Source organism: Triturus cristatus, chromosome 1_1 (genome assembly GCF_964204655.1).
Source record: "Triturus cristatus chromosome 1_1, aTriCri1.1, whole genome shotgun sequence".
NCBI lineage: Eukaryota > Metazoa > Chordata > Amphibia > Caudata > Salamandridae > Triturus > Triturus cristatus.
Genome location: NC_140579.1, coordinates 127,352,360 through 127,368,312, shown reverse-complemented (window position 1 = coordinate 127,368,312; position 15,953 = coordinate 127,352,360). Strand labels below are relative to the sequence as shown.

Genomic DNA, 15,953 nt, shown 5'->3' with positions numbered 1-15,953 from the left:
TGCTCTTTTTTGAAGCACATACACGTGCTTGTGGCACGCCCCTGTGCGCTCCCGCAAGGTAGATGCCGCCACAAGCATGAGTCTGTGCTTCGAAAACAGCAGAACGACGGCTAAAGATCCTCCTATGCAGCGCATGCGCGCTGCGTAGGCGAGACCTAAAAATGGCAAAAAAAAGAAGTAATACTATTTCAAAATGTGCCGGATTATGCCGCATAATTTGCCTTTTCTTGCCACATAATTTACTCACCCGGCCACATGATTTAGCCCTCTCCTGCCGCATAATTCCAGTTGTCCTGATGTTTTTTTTTTTTGTTTTTTTTTTTTTTTTCCAAAAACCTTTATTGTTCCATCGAAGAGTACACCGCTATTCAGCCAACAACCCGGAGGCAGGCAGCTAGTATACGAGGCGGAACTCCGCCCAAGCATTTGAGATCGTACTTTCAAACGGCAATACAGCATTTTACAATGGAACAAACAAAACAGAACTAATAAAGAGCCCGAGTCGAAGGAAAGCAAACAGTAAATGATCGAAATGACATAATCATCTTCACGCTGCGCCCACAGCCCGCCAAAACAGAGCAAGCGACAGACAACCCCTCTCAGCGAACGAACCCCATATCCCAGATCACTTATGCCAGGCGGTTCACCACTTACAGCACCCCACAGTCGGACTCCAACCTCTCCACGTCATTTAAGCCACGATCAGCCCGCTTGGTCATCTTCCAACGCTGTCGTACTAGCCAACCAGTCTACCAGTGGCTGCCAGATATCTACAGGCCGCGAGCGCTGCGGCAGCTGGTCCCAGTAAGAGGTCAGCTGCTCCCTACAGTACACCGCCGATCTTATCCAGGCCTTCACGTTTGGCGGCATTGTCTTCTTCCAGTGTAGCGCTACCTGACGCTTAGCGAGTAATAATAAAATGGCCACAAGCCTACGTGAGGTCTTGGGCACATTTCTAACGAATCCCAATAGGGCCACAAGTGGGTCCGGCCCCAGTACCATCCCCACGATCTGCCCCACGGCATCGAAGACTGCAATCCAGAAGTCGCGTATGGGGCCACACACCCAGACAAGGTGATAGAACGCGGCATCCTGCGCACCGCATCTCCAACAGCACGCATCAGACCGCAGACCCATCCTGCACAATTGAATGGGCGTCCGGTAGGTCCGGTGCAGATAGTTGAAGTGTACCAACCGCAGCCTATAATTAGGGGATAGGTTTTCAAGTTGGGAGCAACAGTACTCCCACTGCTTCTCGGTAATAGATATACCCGCTTCAAGTTCCCACGCGGATCTGGAGTCAGTGTGCGCAACCGGAGCCGTGCTTTGAGTAGCTCTATAGATCCGTGTGATCAGTTTGCGCGCGGAGGAGTTCGAGAGTACGTCCTCCAAGGCCGCAATCGTCGGCGGAGCCTCTGGAAACATAGGGTACCTGCCCTTGCAGGCGGACCGCAGTTGATAGTAGAGAAGAAGCTCCGAGGCCGTCGGTTCCGGCGCTGCCGCCATGTCCCGCACTGTGAGGAAGGTATCGTCCGGGTACAAGTCTCCCGCCACCTTCAGTCCGCAGGCCTGCGCCCGCCGCGCCACCGCCGCGTCCGTCAATGGCCCCAATAGTGGATTATCCGCGAGGGGCATACTCGGCGCATATAAGTCATCTACGCCAGCACGTTTGGCAACGCTTGACCAGGCCCAGTGCACCATCTCAACAGTGTCAATGTCGTCCCTGGAGCGTCTGTATCTCTGGTACGCCGCTGCACGAAGGGGGCAGGGGGCCGCAACATCCATCTCGATGGCCACGTGCGGCTGGTAAGGGATCGGGTGCTGCCAGTAGTGCAGATATTGGGCCTGAGCACTGTACGCATATAGCTCCATGTCCGGGGCCGCGAGTCCCCCCTGACGGAAGGGAAGTGTGAGGAGGTTCCAGGCCACTCTGGGCTGCTTACCCGCCCAGACCAGTTCGATCAAGGCGGAGCGGAGCCGGCGAAAGAACGACTTAGTGAGTGGCACGGGGATGTTTACGAATAAGTAAAGAAACTTAGGAACGACCACCATTTTAGCAATTGCTATGCGGCCCATCAGAGATAGTGGCAGCGCTTTCCAGCGCTTCACTTTGCACTCCAGCCATTCCACGGCCACCCCAAAATTGGCCAGCCATATGTCCTGTATCGATCGGCTAAACCGTATGCCCAGGTATTTAATCTCATCAGTGACCCAGTCAACCGGGAATTCCGTGTGGCATTGACTCGTACCGTCCGTCAGCGGGAACATCGCCGACCTTGACCAGTTGACATCGATACCCGTGAGGCCGCTGTACCTTGTCACCTCACGCATCAGTGGGTCGAAGTTTTCCGATGGATTCATCATATATATGGTTATGTCGTCGGCGTACATAGAGACCAGCAGGCCACGCGACGTGAAGCCGATACTGCGATGAGTGTGGTGTTGGCGCAAACGAGCCGCCAGCGGCTCCGTCGCAATAGCGAACAGCAGTGGCGACAAGGGGCAGCCCTGCCGAGTGCCTCTTGTTATGGGGATCGGGGAAGACGTCTGACCATTAACCCGTACCCTAGCCGTCGGGTGATTATAGATTATTCCAATACGCCTGGCAAAGGAGGGGCTGAAACCCATGCGAGTGAATAACGCCCGTAAGAATTTCCACTCTAGTGAGTCGAACGCCTTAGTGGCGTCAAGCAATGCGGCCGCGGCTTGTACCTTGGGGTCCAAATAATGCAGGAGCCCAAACAGCACTCTAAGATTGTGGGAAGTGGACCGCCCCATCACAAAGCCCGACTGATCGGACAACGCTATCTGAGGCAGCATAAGTTTCAGGCGGTCAGCGAGTAGTTTCGCGTAGATTTTGGCGTCAAGATTAATTAGCGAGAGTGGGCGATATGAGTCCGGGGTAACAGGATTCTTGCCAGGTTTAAGCAGCGTAATGATGAGGGCCTCACGCATCGAGGCAGGGAGGATGCCAACCTCCATCGCTTCCTCAAAAACATTATGCAAGCGAGGGACCAGTAGGTCTGCGTATTCCTTGTAGAAGGCTGCCGTCAGCCCGTCTGGGCCTGGTGCCTTGCTGAGCGGCATAGCGGCTATAACCGCTCGAATGTCCTCCTGCGTGAAGGGGAGGTCCATATATTGTCGGGCACTATTACTGAACCACGCAAGAGCTATGGTGTCCAGGTAATCACTAATAATAGTGTCGTCAGGGGACACCTTAGAGGTGTACAAGTCCTTGTAGTAGTCTGTCATCACCGCCAGTATAGCCGGAGGATCTCGAATTACTGCACCCCCCGACTCCTGTATCTCAAGAATATGCTCCGACCCGCGTGGCGGGCGCAGCAGATTTGCTAGTGTTCGGCCAGCTCTATCACCCTCTCCGTAACGCCTGGCCTGAGAATCTTTGGACAAGAACCTGACCTCCCTCTCAGCCTCCTCTTGATACTCGGTCAGTTTCGTCCTGAAGTCTGCACTCGCACCACCAGACGGGGTTGCCATCATCGCAGCCTCAAGCCGAGCCAGTTCAGATTCCAACCTGCCGAGAGTAGCTCTAATGGAGCGTAAAACCCCAGTTTTTAGCGCCATGCAGTGGCCTCTTGTCACAGCTTTACAGGCCTCCCAGAGCACGCCAGGTGAATCTACTGAGCCCTCGTTTAGTGCGAAGTATTCCTCCAGTTTTTCCCGCAAAGAGTGCTGGAAGACCTGGTCGCGCAGAGCCCGGGACGGGAATCTCCAACTAAACGGCTGAATGTACTGCGGCGGGGTGGATATCGTTAAGCAAACCGGGGCATGGTCAGAAAGTGACCGCGGCAAGTGAGTCACCTCTAACACCGATGAGTGCAGATCTCTGGACAGCAGCCAGAAATCCAATCTGGACCAGGCCGCACGATGAGCTGTGATACACGTACCGGCGCGGGTCTCAGGGTGTAGTGTCCTCCAGGAGTCCACCAGCCCTGCCTCTTGCATAATATGGCCAAGCGCCTCCGACGCCCTAGGGTGATGTTCCCGAGTGGTGCCCTGCCTATCTGCAGTATCTGACAGTACCACATTATAGTCTCCTCCCCACAGTATCGCAGCAGGTCCACAGTTTCGCACCTTATGCCACAATCCCTCGTAGAAATCTGGATTATCGTCATTCGGGCCATAAACATTCACCAGAATCACTCTCGCGCCGCACAGCGAACCTACCAACAGAACAAACCTGCCCCCCACGTCCCTGATTTCCTCATGCGTCCTCCAGTGAAGCCCTTTTCTGATAAGTATCGCCACCCCTCTAGAGTAGTTAGAGTAGTGAGTGTGAACTACCTCACCCCATCGGTTGTGTCTGAGCAGCTGCGCAGCATTGTCCGTCAGGTGCGTCTCCTGCAGAAGGCAAATGTCCGCACCCTTCCTAATCAGAAAGGCCTGTATCATTCTCACTTTCCGCCTATCATTCATGCCCCGTACATTCCAGGTAATACACTTTATGCTATTCACCGCACCATACGTGTCAACAGAGTTCGGGCAAGCCTCAAGCATACACCTACCCCCCAGTCACCCGGCCAAGACACACCAACTCTCGAAGCACGCATTTCCAATCCAGCGGGTCCCAATAGATGAGGGCGGCAATGCCACAGCAATCCGTACGCCCGCCAACAGGGCAAGGAACCTCCACCAGGCACCAAGCAGGGAAATAGAACTCGAGCAGGCCACGGACCCGTTCCTCGCTGCATCGATTCCTGCAGCCCGTCCCTGTCAGACAACACACATCCCACCCGGCCAGCTGGGCAGCCTGCCCGGTAAATGCCAGTACACCTCTTGCTAGGTGACTGTCGACATGACAGCGCGCTGCGCACAACGCGCGATTCAATAGCAGTTTTCGCCACCTCCGACCCGGCTCTGAAACTGAAATAAAACACAACAAAAACCCCCAGCCCCAGCCAAACCCCTAACCCTCCCGCTCCAACCCCCCAATCAGGTTGTGCAATGAACTCCCTGGACCCCCTCCCAACTACAACAACTGTAACTACAGTCTCTAAATGTGAACAGTGAATGGGAATCATCCCTTGAGGTACGCAGGTTGGCCACCTACAGGCCCTGTACTTGTGACAGGGCGATCGAGCGCGAGACTAGTGTACCAGCTCAAGGACCATCCCCCCCCAATCCCGCAGCCCTGCTCAGCTCCCTCATAGCATCTCAAATTGGAACTCCAGGGAATTAAACATTCTCAATATGGCCCAGCACAGCGTAGACAGGCGACACCCAGCGATTTAACAAGAAGCAAACAGGAGTAGTCATTCAACGTCACTTAGCCTGTCCCGCTGGTCCGGGTCAACTGCCGGTGTCTGAGCCTTTTGGTCCTTTAACAGTTGTTTGGCATATTTCATAGCCGCCTTAGCGTCAACAAAAAAGGATGGCTTACCGGGACCTTGGACCCGGAGTTTAGCAGGGTAGATGAGGGAGTATTTGGTGCCCGCCTGTTGAAAAAGTTTCTTCGCCGGCAAAAATTCCCTTCGAGCGGCCTGCACCTGCATCGTATAGTCCGGGTATAGTGCAATGCGGTTGCCCCTGTATTGCAAGTCCGATATGTCCCTTGCCATTCGTAAGATCACGTCCCGGTCCCTATAATTCAAGATTCGTGCAATAATAGGCCGGGGCGGTGCACCGGGTTTAGGCCTGGGCCCCAGTGATCTGTGAGCCCTCTCGACCAGGAACATCGGAGACAAACCCGACCCAAACAGATCCTTACACATTTGTTCAACAAAGAGCTCCATGCTGGTTATGTCCGTCGTTTCCGCCACACCCGTGATGCGGACGTTGTTGCGCCGCGAGCGCGCCTCCAAATCCTCATTTTTCTGCTGAATGAGTGTTAGAATCTTCTCCATGCCCCGAAGTTGGCCGGCAAGGCCGGTCTGATTTTCCTCCGTGTCGGCCACACGTGTTTCGAGCGATTCCACTCTCCCCTCTTGTTTGTCCATGCGGGACGTGATACCGTCCATGCGGGCAGCCAGCGCATCCATTTTGCCATCGATGCCATGTAAGCTTGTTTTCAGTTCCTGAAACATGGCCTTAATGTCCGCCTCCTGAGCACCACTCTGGTCCGCTCGAGAAGATTCGGCCTCACGGAGGTCTGGGTCTGGGTCCGGCGGCTTCTGCTTGGACTTGTCGAAAGTGATTTTCGGCTGCCGCGTGTCCGGTTTGCCCATGGCCACTCACCAGCCGCCACCCGGCGCCGCGAGTATGCCTTGGCGGTCGCGACCAGTCGCCGCCAGTCGCCGACCCTCAGCGTCTCACCGAGGGCAGCAGGTCGGTTAGTCCCAGTAGGTAGGCTGAATGGCTGGGCCTCCAATAGCGGGGCGCGCACCCTAGGCAGAGCAGGCGGGGAGAGTCACAGCGCAGGCCGCCGGAGCAGGACAACCCTAGTACAGCCGTGCACTTTCCACATCACAGGTCAACGCTCCAACCTCACCACAGTATTGTCGGGGCATGTACGGCAGCCGGCCTCGTCTCTCCGATCGTCTCCCTGGAACCTTCGACCATGGGACTTCTGCTTCAGGCAAAATGGCCGCCACTGCGATCAGCCGCCCGGGCCCGTCGCCGTGCGCCGTCGTGCAATCCAGGGGCGGACGTTCGGTGGTCTTCCACACCAGCCGCCGCTTCCTCAGCTTCACTCCGACAGCCGTAGGGGGTGAGACCTTCGCCGGGGTGCGCTTTTCTTTGGGCGAGCGAACAGCCTCTGCCTCACCCCTCGGATAGGTTTCGGGCACTCCACACGCAAGGCCCCCGGCTCTAGCGAATGGTGTAGGCCGCCACGACTCCGTGCCGCCCGCGGGCCGCTCTCCGTCCACAAGCCGCCGACGGGGTCAGAAAAGCCAGAGCACAGGGCGGACACCCAGGACTACCGTCTCGGGCGGGGAGGACCGAGCTCGCACCCCAGTTCAGCTAATAATTGAAGGATTTCTGTGCTCGATCGGCGGAGCTGCGGTTTCAGGCAGCCATTCCGCTCGGCAGCCAAGCCACGCCCCCCCCAGTTGTCCTGATGTTAGGTTAATCCATGGTAGTGATATTGTTCCTGTTTATATTTCACATGCTTTACTTAATCTTGCATTCCCCAAGTGTGCTTACCATTTCCAGCATGTGTGTTTCTGTATTTCATTTCACAGCATATTACTCTTGGATGATGCACCCTTTGTACTGAGTCACCTCCAGGTGTTTATAACAGGCTACAGTTGAGCACTTTGGAGTTGAGGATGCAGGCAGTACAACTTTCACACTGTGCCTGTCTGTGGGTCAGAAAGGTCTTCAGATTACATGATCATTCAAAATATGGCCTCTCTGCAGAGCACAAAGAGCAATGGTCCTACATTCCAGTTGTGATCCTATGCAAATGTGTGTGAAGGAGCAACTTACTGGTCTAAACAACGAGGGGAAAGGAAAATAATGTATTGTGGTTACTCATTTAGCTTAAACAGCTAACAACCATTGACCAAACCCAGTCGCGGCCCGCATGAGTCGGGGGTGGTTGGTTTAATTTGAAATATAAAAAATTAAAAAAACTTTCCTTGCGGGCCCGATCTGATCCCACTGCTTAGGGGCCTCACATGTTCCTATTCTGCCCGGCGCCCCACGTATCCTAGGACCGGCCCTGCGTGTAGCAGTGTGAGGCTTAGTAGTTGTGTAAGTACCGTGGCAATGTGTTGTGCAAACTGCGGTGGCCATCTGGCGAGGGCCCCAGCACTTTTTTTTTTAATACAAATTACGTACTGGCTGGAGGGAGGGATTAGAACTCATTGATATTGATGGAGCTTAGATTTCACCTATAAAATGTATGCATTATTGTATGACAAAAGGTTGCAGACATGAGTTCTAAAATGGCACGCAGATTGTGGCGCAAGCAAGATGAAAACATGGGCCTGATCAGAATGCTTCAGTTTGGAGGTACTTTTATGTGAAAACATGCTCAATTAGTTGAACAGCCATGCTTGTATGTGATTAATCAATATGTAATCTCACTATAGAATGCACATTAATTTAGAAAATGTATTTGTACTTTTAAAATGGCATCATGTATTTTTGCAAGAGTAGAAATGTGCTGAATTGTGTTTCACAGTGTAGAAAACCACGTGATTTCAGTTTGCTTTAGTGGACTCAGCTAACTGCAGTTTTTGCCCTTGAACATTAGAATGGAATGTGCTCCTCTTCCCTACCAACTTTCAATGAAAGGGCTTTGTTAATAAATCCTGCTTCCGGTTTCCGTTCGACCTTCACTATGTTGTATATTTTAGTAGCCTGTTTAAACGTGGAAAGAAGAGCACACTTTTTTTTCATAAATCACAAGACTGAAATTTGAACAAAAACACGCCTGATTAATGACTTATCCAGTCACCCCATGGGGAGATGATGTGTCTTGAAGTTCTGATTGGATCAGCTATGAGGACCGAGCACGTGAACTTTTGCTTGAAATATGGCTTACAAGTGGGAGGAGTGCCTCTTTTCTTTTTTCATTTTTTCTGAGGGCCAGGCCCAGTTTCTGTGCTGGACACAGAGACGGGGAGGAGAGAGAAGGAGGGGCTGTATTCTGTGGGGGCTATGGTGCAGCTTGAGACACAGACTAGCACAGCGAGGCAGAGAGAGCTGAAAGGATCAGAACAGATTTAGATTTTAGGTGCTAAACTGCTTTTATTTATCTTTATGGGAGATTTTTGCCATTATTGATTAACCTTGTAAGACTTACTCTTTTTCTTAGAAACTCTTTAAGAGTTTTGACTGACATTTTGCGCCACATTTCCCTTCCTATATGTGATGCTTATATGCAGACAGTAATATGTTCTGTATTAATGCTATTTTTCCTATTTTTCAATTCTGTAACCTGATTGATATTTGACTAATGAATAAAGAGTCAGAGAACCTTAACTTTTGACTTAAAAATAAAACCCTTTAAAATAACTCACCACTCTCATTATTGACTCTAATATTGTTTGCATTTAATTTTCATATTTATGTAAAGTCTCCTGTTTGGTGAAACACGGTCATCAAAAGGTCCATCATTTTCACCCTTTACAGCGGTAAACCATAGGTAATGAGGTTTTGAATAGGGAAATTACCAGGTAATTACCGCTGGATCAATAACAATATATAGATGGAAAATAAAACAGAACGAGATGGAACAGAAACAAAGTTACAAATACATAATGTGTACCATTTATCTGACGTGTTTAAAAATATCAGTTTCCCGCTGGCATCCGTTCATGCAGAACAATGCATTTTCATGAAAAGGTGAAGTTGGATCCTCATTCTAAAGGTAGGGGGGCTCTTTACAGGAGTGGCAGGTCTAGGGTGTTTTTAGGTCTCGCCTGGCGAACGCAGCGCGAAGCGCTGTCGCCAGCGAGATCTATTGTTGCTGACTTGCCTCGGAAGGGGGACAGGAGATGGGCACGCGCAGGCTCTCTGCGGATTTGAGTTGGTGTACGCGCTTACAGCCACGCGGCGTGCACATCTCCTGTCCCCCTTCCCTCGCAAGCCAGCAAGCAGTTTCACTTTCGTCCTCACCAGCCTCATGTAATTTTTTAGGTCTCGCTCTCGCTGTGAACGCGCTTGCGCGTTGAGTGCCTGCTGAGTTAATTATAGGTCTGCAGCGTGGGACGCCTGTCGGCATGCTGTGATAATGACCTTTGGTTTTTTAAAGCACGAAGGCTGTGTTTGCACTTTTTTTTTTTTTTTAAATAGGCGGACACGTGCAGAGAGACCACGACTGATAGAAGAACTTCCGGCAGCAAGGGGGACCAATAGTTAATTTCCCGTGATTTCGAAGATACCAAGTTTTGCCAAAGCGCAATAACTATGCGTCAAAATAAACTATTTTATGCACATCGCGTTACAGTTTTCAACCCGATAACTAAACAGTTGACAGGCTTATCTACCACCGCTTATCGCTGCTTAAAATCATCCCCCAGGGGCACAAAGAAAACAATATCCTGCGGAATACTGGGGGGGAGGCAGGGCTGACCCTGCTCCCTGAGGGCACAGTCCACAATGCCGCAGATCACAGGCAGTTATGGGGGAGGGACAAATGGTTGTAAGAAGGCTGAGGGACAATATGGCACGAAAAACGTTTGAGTTCCTACCCATACCAGGCGCACCCAACCCTCCCTCCCCAAGATGCCGCGGTACTCACAGGGATCTCTGCCATGGCCAGCATCATCTCTTCCATCAACTCTTCTTCCTCCATAGCTGCTCCCACGGGTGCAGGCGCTCACACGCCCCGGCAGCAGGGATTCCGTGGGCGGGGCTTGAGGCGGGGAGGAGCGGCCACGCGCCGGGACTCACGCGATTCTTGTGATGTGGCGGTTGGGGTCCAAGCGGCTGGAACGGTAGACAACGCGCACCCTCCCTACAATCCGCCACTTGCTGGGATGGGGGCGGAACCGCTGTACACTCACCCCCGGCCCGAGCGGTTGAAATCCCTGCCCGCAGTGCCGGATCCGCGGGAAAGCAGAGGGGGTCTACTGCGTCACAGCCAAACCAACTGCACAGTTTGCTGACACAGGGAGGAGGTAGCCCAACTAATGCCCGCGTAGAGCAACAGCATCGACGGGCTGGTAGACGGTTGGTGACCGGGGCTAGCTTATTGGTGGCGCAAAGCTTCTAATGAGAGAAAGATCGTGTGCTACAGGTGCCCAGCCATAGGCGCTTTACTTATCCCGGCTCTAGAGGACGCGTGCAGGTGTGGTTCTTCGCTTGTTGTTAATTGCTTTTGTGTCCGTGTTCTGTGGAAGCGGGGTTGGAGTCCGCCCTGTCGGCATTTGGCCCTGCCCACCCTGACTGCATATTTTGCTCGCCTTGCTCTGGCTTTTCATGAGGCATTCTCGGCGTTTGATGGTGTTCAGTTTGCTGTACAGCATTCTCGGCGCACAAGCTTTTCAGGGAGCATTGTTGCAGGGAGCATTCTTGGCGTTCACTTTCGCTTTTGTTTTTACAGCCTACGGCGCTCTGTTCCTTTCCATATCATATCGTCTCCGCTGTAGTAAACATATGGCTTATGCCACTTTCTTTAGACTGGTGGGGAACTTGCTGTATCTAACCTATTGTACCATTTACTGTTCGTAGTAAATTCTTCAAAAGCAAACTGTTATACTTTGTAACACGTATGTTTCGATCTGTTTTACGTTCTTGCTAGCGTAGATATTGCTTTCCTCACAAAAATTGGTGCTTTATATACACTGCGTGCTCTTCCATTGGGCAACACACATCCTGCTCTGTTTACACACCTACATTTATTGAGAAAGGAGCCCCCTTTCAGTGCACCTAACTAACTGTGCGCACAATTCCACACTGCGTGAATCGGTCCGTATAGTCCGGTCCCAGCCTCTTATAAACAGTCGGAGCCGAAATCGTAGGTGAAAGGTCACAGTCTGTGATGATTTCATGCACATTTGCGTGTCTTTGCATGCACACGATATGCTAAATTGCAGATACACGTGTGCATTGTTTTGCCGGTGTTCTTTTAAATACAGCAAAATGGACCCAGGTCTGTATGTGTTTCATTGATTATACATGCTAACTGTACCTCCCTTTCGTATACCCCACTGCAATGCAAGTGCCTGATTCATTAACGTTCAAGAAGTTGATGGCTGTTATTGTGGTTAATGTCCGTTTTCACTGATGACAAATAGCGTGGCCTTCACCTGGTGCTCGGCTCCCTGTGCTGTGACCTGCAATGCCAGATATGAAGCCGGCTGCAGCGCGTGGCCAGCCCCGAGCCCGCGGCGCGCACACTCTTGCTATTCAATATGGCCGGGCCGCCCGGAGTATACACTAGAGAGGGTCTGCCAGAATGTGTGGCGTGGCTTTTCACACTGTATCTAGAACACTGCAAAGAATTCCCAAGGGGCACACTGAGGTATGTCATTGTTGATTTTAACCCCAGTGCCCGACAGCTTCTAGCACACGCATATTAACATGTTGTCATCATGCATTTTGCCTCTGCCATCCGTGGCACTCTGCCTGGTTGCTTGACTGGGAGAAAACATTTAATTTGATCTACACTGCATGAGTTGGAAGTAGGTGCACAAACAATATTTACATATGGTGGGGCTTTAAGTGTGATGAGAAAACCGGGGGGGAGGGGGGTGTCTCTCTAAAGGGGCTGGCTAATGTAATTAGGGCGTGGCTCAAAAACACATAAGCTAAAAATCTGTGCTTAGCATAGTGTGCCGCCCGACTGGTATTTTGCTACTTCTGTCATTGCCTCCACATATAAAATACGACCAGTAACATTACACCTACAACAAGCCAGGGCTATTGGCTTTGTGAATGGTTGTTTAGTTGCATAAGATAAATAGGCAACAACTATGGCTTCGATGTATAAAACATTGAAAATGCTACAGTTCTGTAATTATGACACTGTGAAACAAGCATTTGCAATGCAATAGGTCTCGCATTTACGCACATTTATGCTATTGGCATTGTAAATGACACTGCCTTTTATTTATGTTTTAAAAACCAAAACCAAAAAGGCATTGTCATTTACAATGCCAATAGCTCAAACATGCGTAAATGCGAGACCTATTGCATTGCAAATGCTTGTTTTTTATTTGAAAGACTTGCAAGTCATGGGTGCTCGCAGTGCAGCTGATGTCTCGGACTGGAAGAGGTGCCGCCCTCGCCGCCTACCACTGGAGAACAGTTTGAGTTACTTTATAAGTGGACCACCGACAAGGACCCCCGACCTCTTACCCCAGTCTTGATCTCGCAGGACGTACTCCAGGGGTCAGCTGTGCCCTCCATGTCTGCGCTCTCCTCTCCCTGCGTCTCTCCTTCCTCGTACCTTGTACTTCCTAATGAGCTCCTGCCGAAGCTCGGCTGCGAAAGTGAAAGTGAAACTATCGGAGCCGAATGCATTACAGGTCATGGTGCAGTACTAGCGGCAGCCGGCAGAGGGCGCCGGAGGTGTGTTTATACCATCTGCTGCTCTCATCTGCCTCCACCCTCTATGCATGTATTGTTAGGGCTTGTAATTTCCCTTTTCGGAACCGCACCGCCTGAACGTTCGTCTGCCGAGGGACTGGTGACGCGTCAGACGCACTCAAACGCCATTGGCTGACTTCCCTGCACGAAAAGCTCCAGACGGCGAGGTACAGCAGCATGCCTGACTGGCAACTTGTGACGCGAAATGCGTCCTCTCACGCCATTGGTTCCCTCTCAAGACCCTGGCTGTCTCAGTGCGAGCCTTCAGAGAGATACAGCTCCCTGGTAACTGATGACGCCATCAGAACTTCGACGCGATTGGTGCATGAGCACAATCATGGAAGAAGGAAGCGAAGGTTGGCGAGTAGAGTCTGCCTAACAACCGATGACTCGCACTGAGCTTCTACGCCATAAAATAAGTAGATATATTGAAAATCACAGTTAAGTGCAAATACTTTAAATAAATCAAACTAGGTGGTAAAACTAGGCCTACATCTCTCCAAAACGGATCTAATTATTTTGATGTTCACAAAATGTTTCGAGAATAGAGCATGATTTAGGACAGTGTCTCTAGTAGTGTGGCATGTATAGTTCTAGTTTCTAGGACAGTTAGTGACAATTCACTGCTACACTGGGACAGGTGCATTGGCCTCCATCTACTAGACTTTCTAAATCAGTTTACAAGGTGTTTGGGCTTCCTCGCCACCTTTTCCCCAGGACGTTTGGTAAAATTGCAACCTCTTACCTTCTCTATCTGTTTCTGCCAATGTTACATTCATCTTTCTACTTCTTGTTCTACTCTTAACTTCTGTTCTTTGCACCCAACCTCGCACCTTTCTTGCTGGTCCTACCCCTCTTACATTGACCTCTGCCTCTCTGATCTATTCAACTCTTACTAAGCCTTTAACTCTCTCTTCTTGGTTCTGCCCATCTAAGTTCCACCTCTCCCCTCCCGTCCCCCTCCCCCAGCCTCTAATCACCTGTTGGTGTTCCTGCTCGCTTCCATCCACCTCTCACAATTGATTGTCTCCCCACTCTGCGTAAGTTCTTTTGTTGGCTCTGTCTCTCATATCCGTGCCTCTAATTCATATGCAACCCTTCACCTTTCATCTCTCCCCCAGACTCAACTTCTTTCTTGGTTCTACTCCATTTACACCTACCTCCCCTCTTTCATCCTCCTGAAACACCTGATCTTGTCTTGTTGATTCTGCCCTCTTACGCCTCCCTCCTCCTCCATGTTCTACTCTTACGCTATCTTGTGTGTTCTGCCCTCTTACATCCATCTCTCCCCTCACCTTCAGGTTTGTCCGTTCTTTTACTGGTTCTGACCCTCTTATATAAACCTTTCTACTCCATGCTCTACCCTTCACTTCATCTCCCAAACCAACTCCTACAATTTTCATTGATTCTGCTTCATTTACACCCACCTCTCACAAATCCATCTCTCTCCCCTCCATTTAAGTTCCCCTGCTGGTTCTGTTTCTCTTACCAGCTCCCATTCAAGTGCTACCCTTTACCTCTCATATCTCCCTCCTCCTTGTAACACTTTTTGCTGGTCTGTCCCCTTTACATCCACCTCTCCCCTTTCAACCCCAGCCTCCTATCTTCTCACTGTTTCTGCTTCTCTTAAACCCACTTCTCCCTTCCATGCTCTACATTTCAATCCATTCCTACCCTTGGTCTTCCTCACTGATTCTGCTCTTCTAAAATCTATCTTTCTCTTCGCTGCTGCATACTTTACCTCTCATATCTGCCCAGCCTCAAATCTTCTCTCACTGGTTCTGTCCCTTCAACAACTACTTCTCCGCTGCCTCTCTCCCCCGCCTCCTACCTTCTCTTAGTGGCCGTATAACCTCTTACATCCACCTCTCACCATTCTCTTTTCCTGCAATGTAAGTTCTCCTGATGATTCTGCCTCTCCTATAGTTACCTCTACCATCCATGCACTACCTTTCACCTTTTATCTTTCCAACTAGCCTCACCTTTTTCACTGGTTCTGCACCCTTTACATCCACCTCTTCCCTCCATGTTGGGAGGATTGGGGTTTCACACAAGTCAGGGGGAGTAAAAAGATTTTCAGCTGTCACCTCAAATAATGTTCAATTCTATTAAGGACACAGAGGCAAGGATTATGCTTCTCTGTTCTTTACTGCAAAAACACAGCAGCCAATGAAATCGTAACAACATTATAGTAAACAACCAAAAACTATATTTCCCATGAGAAGTCCCATGACATCACTCCACTTCCACCAATCATATCTCAATACAGTTATAACAGGCTGACTAAATTTTCCTTCCTCTTTCTTTGCCGCTCAGCAGCCATAAGTTAAGTGTATTTCTCATTGGATCCCCTGATTGCAGATTAACTGCTGATAGTTAACTTCCTTTTTCATTGCCAGATCAGGGTTTGGTCTACAGATCAATGAATCATTTTCGGTCAGCTCTCTCTGTGGGTCACCATCCTTTGGAAGGTAGACCAGGAGGTGAGCATCCTTTGGTGTGTAAGTTGTTGAAGAGTATTAGATTGATTATACCCCCTAAACTAAAGTACTGTGACTTATGGGGTGTTGATGTGGTACTTTGTTTTCTTAGAGCATGGCAGCTAATGAGGATCTCTCCAGAAAGCAGTTGTCAGCAAAACCTACTGTTCTTCTATGCCTTATCTCCTGTTGAGGCGTTTTGGATGTGCCTGCTTTGAATTTGAGGTAGAGTATTTCCCCCTACTGTGGAAATTTGGCTTACGAACTGAACATTATCTGCGCCATCTTGTCTCTCCCCAGCGCGACACACAGGAAAGCGCACGGCAGCCATTTTAGGCACCTTGGTCTCTCCCTGCTCATTGCCGATCGCCAGCGCGTCCCCCTGGCGCTGCAAGCATTCCCCCGCGCGCCGGCCACCCCCGCTCTCTCATACACGGGCCATAAACCCTCTCCTTCTGCGCGACCCTACCATGGAACCACATCCCACGCCTGACCGACATCCCATACATGGTCATGCATCTCTTTGAT

General features: G+C 50.6%; 1 protein-coding gene across 1 annotated transcript in view; it reads right to left on the bottom strand.

Moving 5' to 3' along the window:
• Positions 1-12,965, bottom strand: part of PSMB9 (proteasome 20S subunit beta 9) — a 240,527-nt gene extending 227,562 nt beyond the window's left edge. Inside the window, exon 1 of the mRNA XM_085614621.1 lies at positions 12,715-12,965. Within this exon, the coding sequence (XP_085470747.1) occupies positions 12,715-12,879 (165 nt within the window). The 5' untranslated portion in view covers positions 12,880-12,965. The remainder of the gene's footprint in view (positions 1-12,714) is intronic.
• Between the last annotated feature and the right edge of the window lie 2,988 nt (positions 12,966-15,953).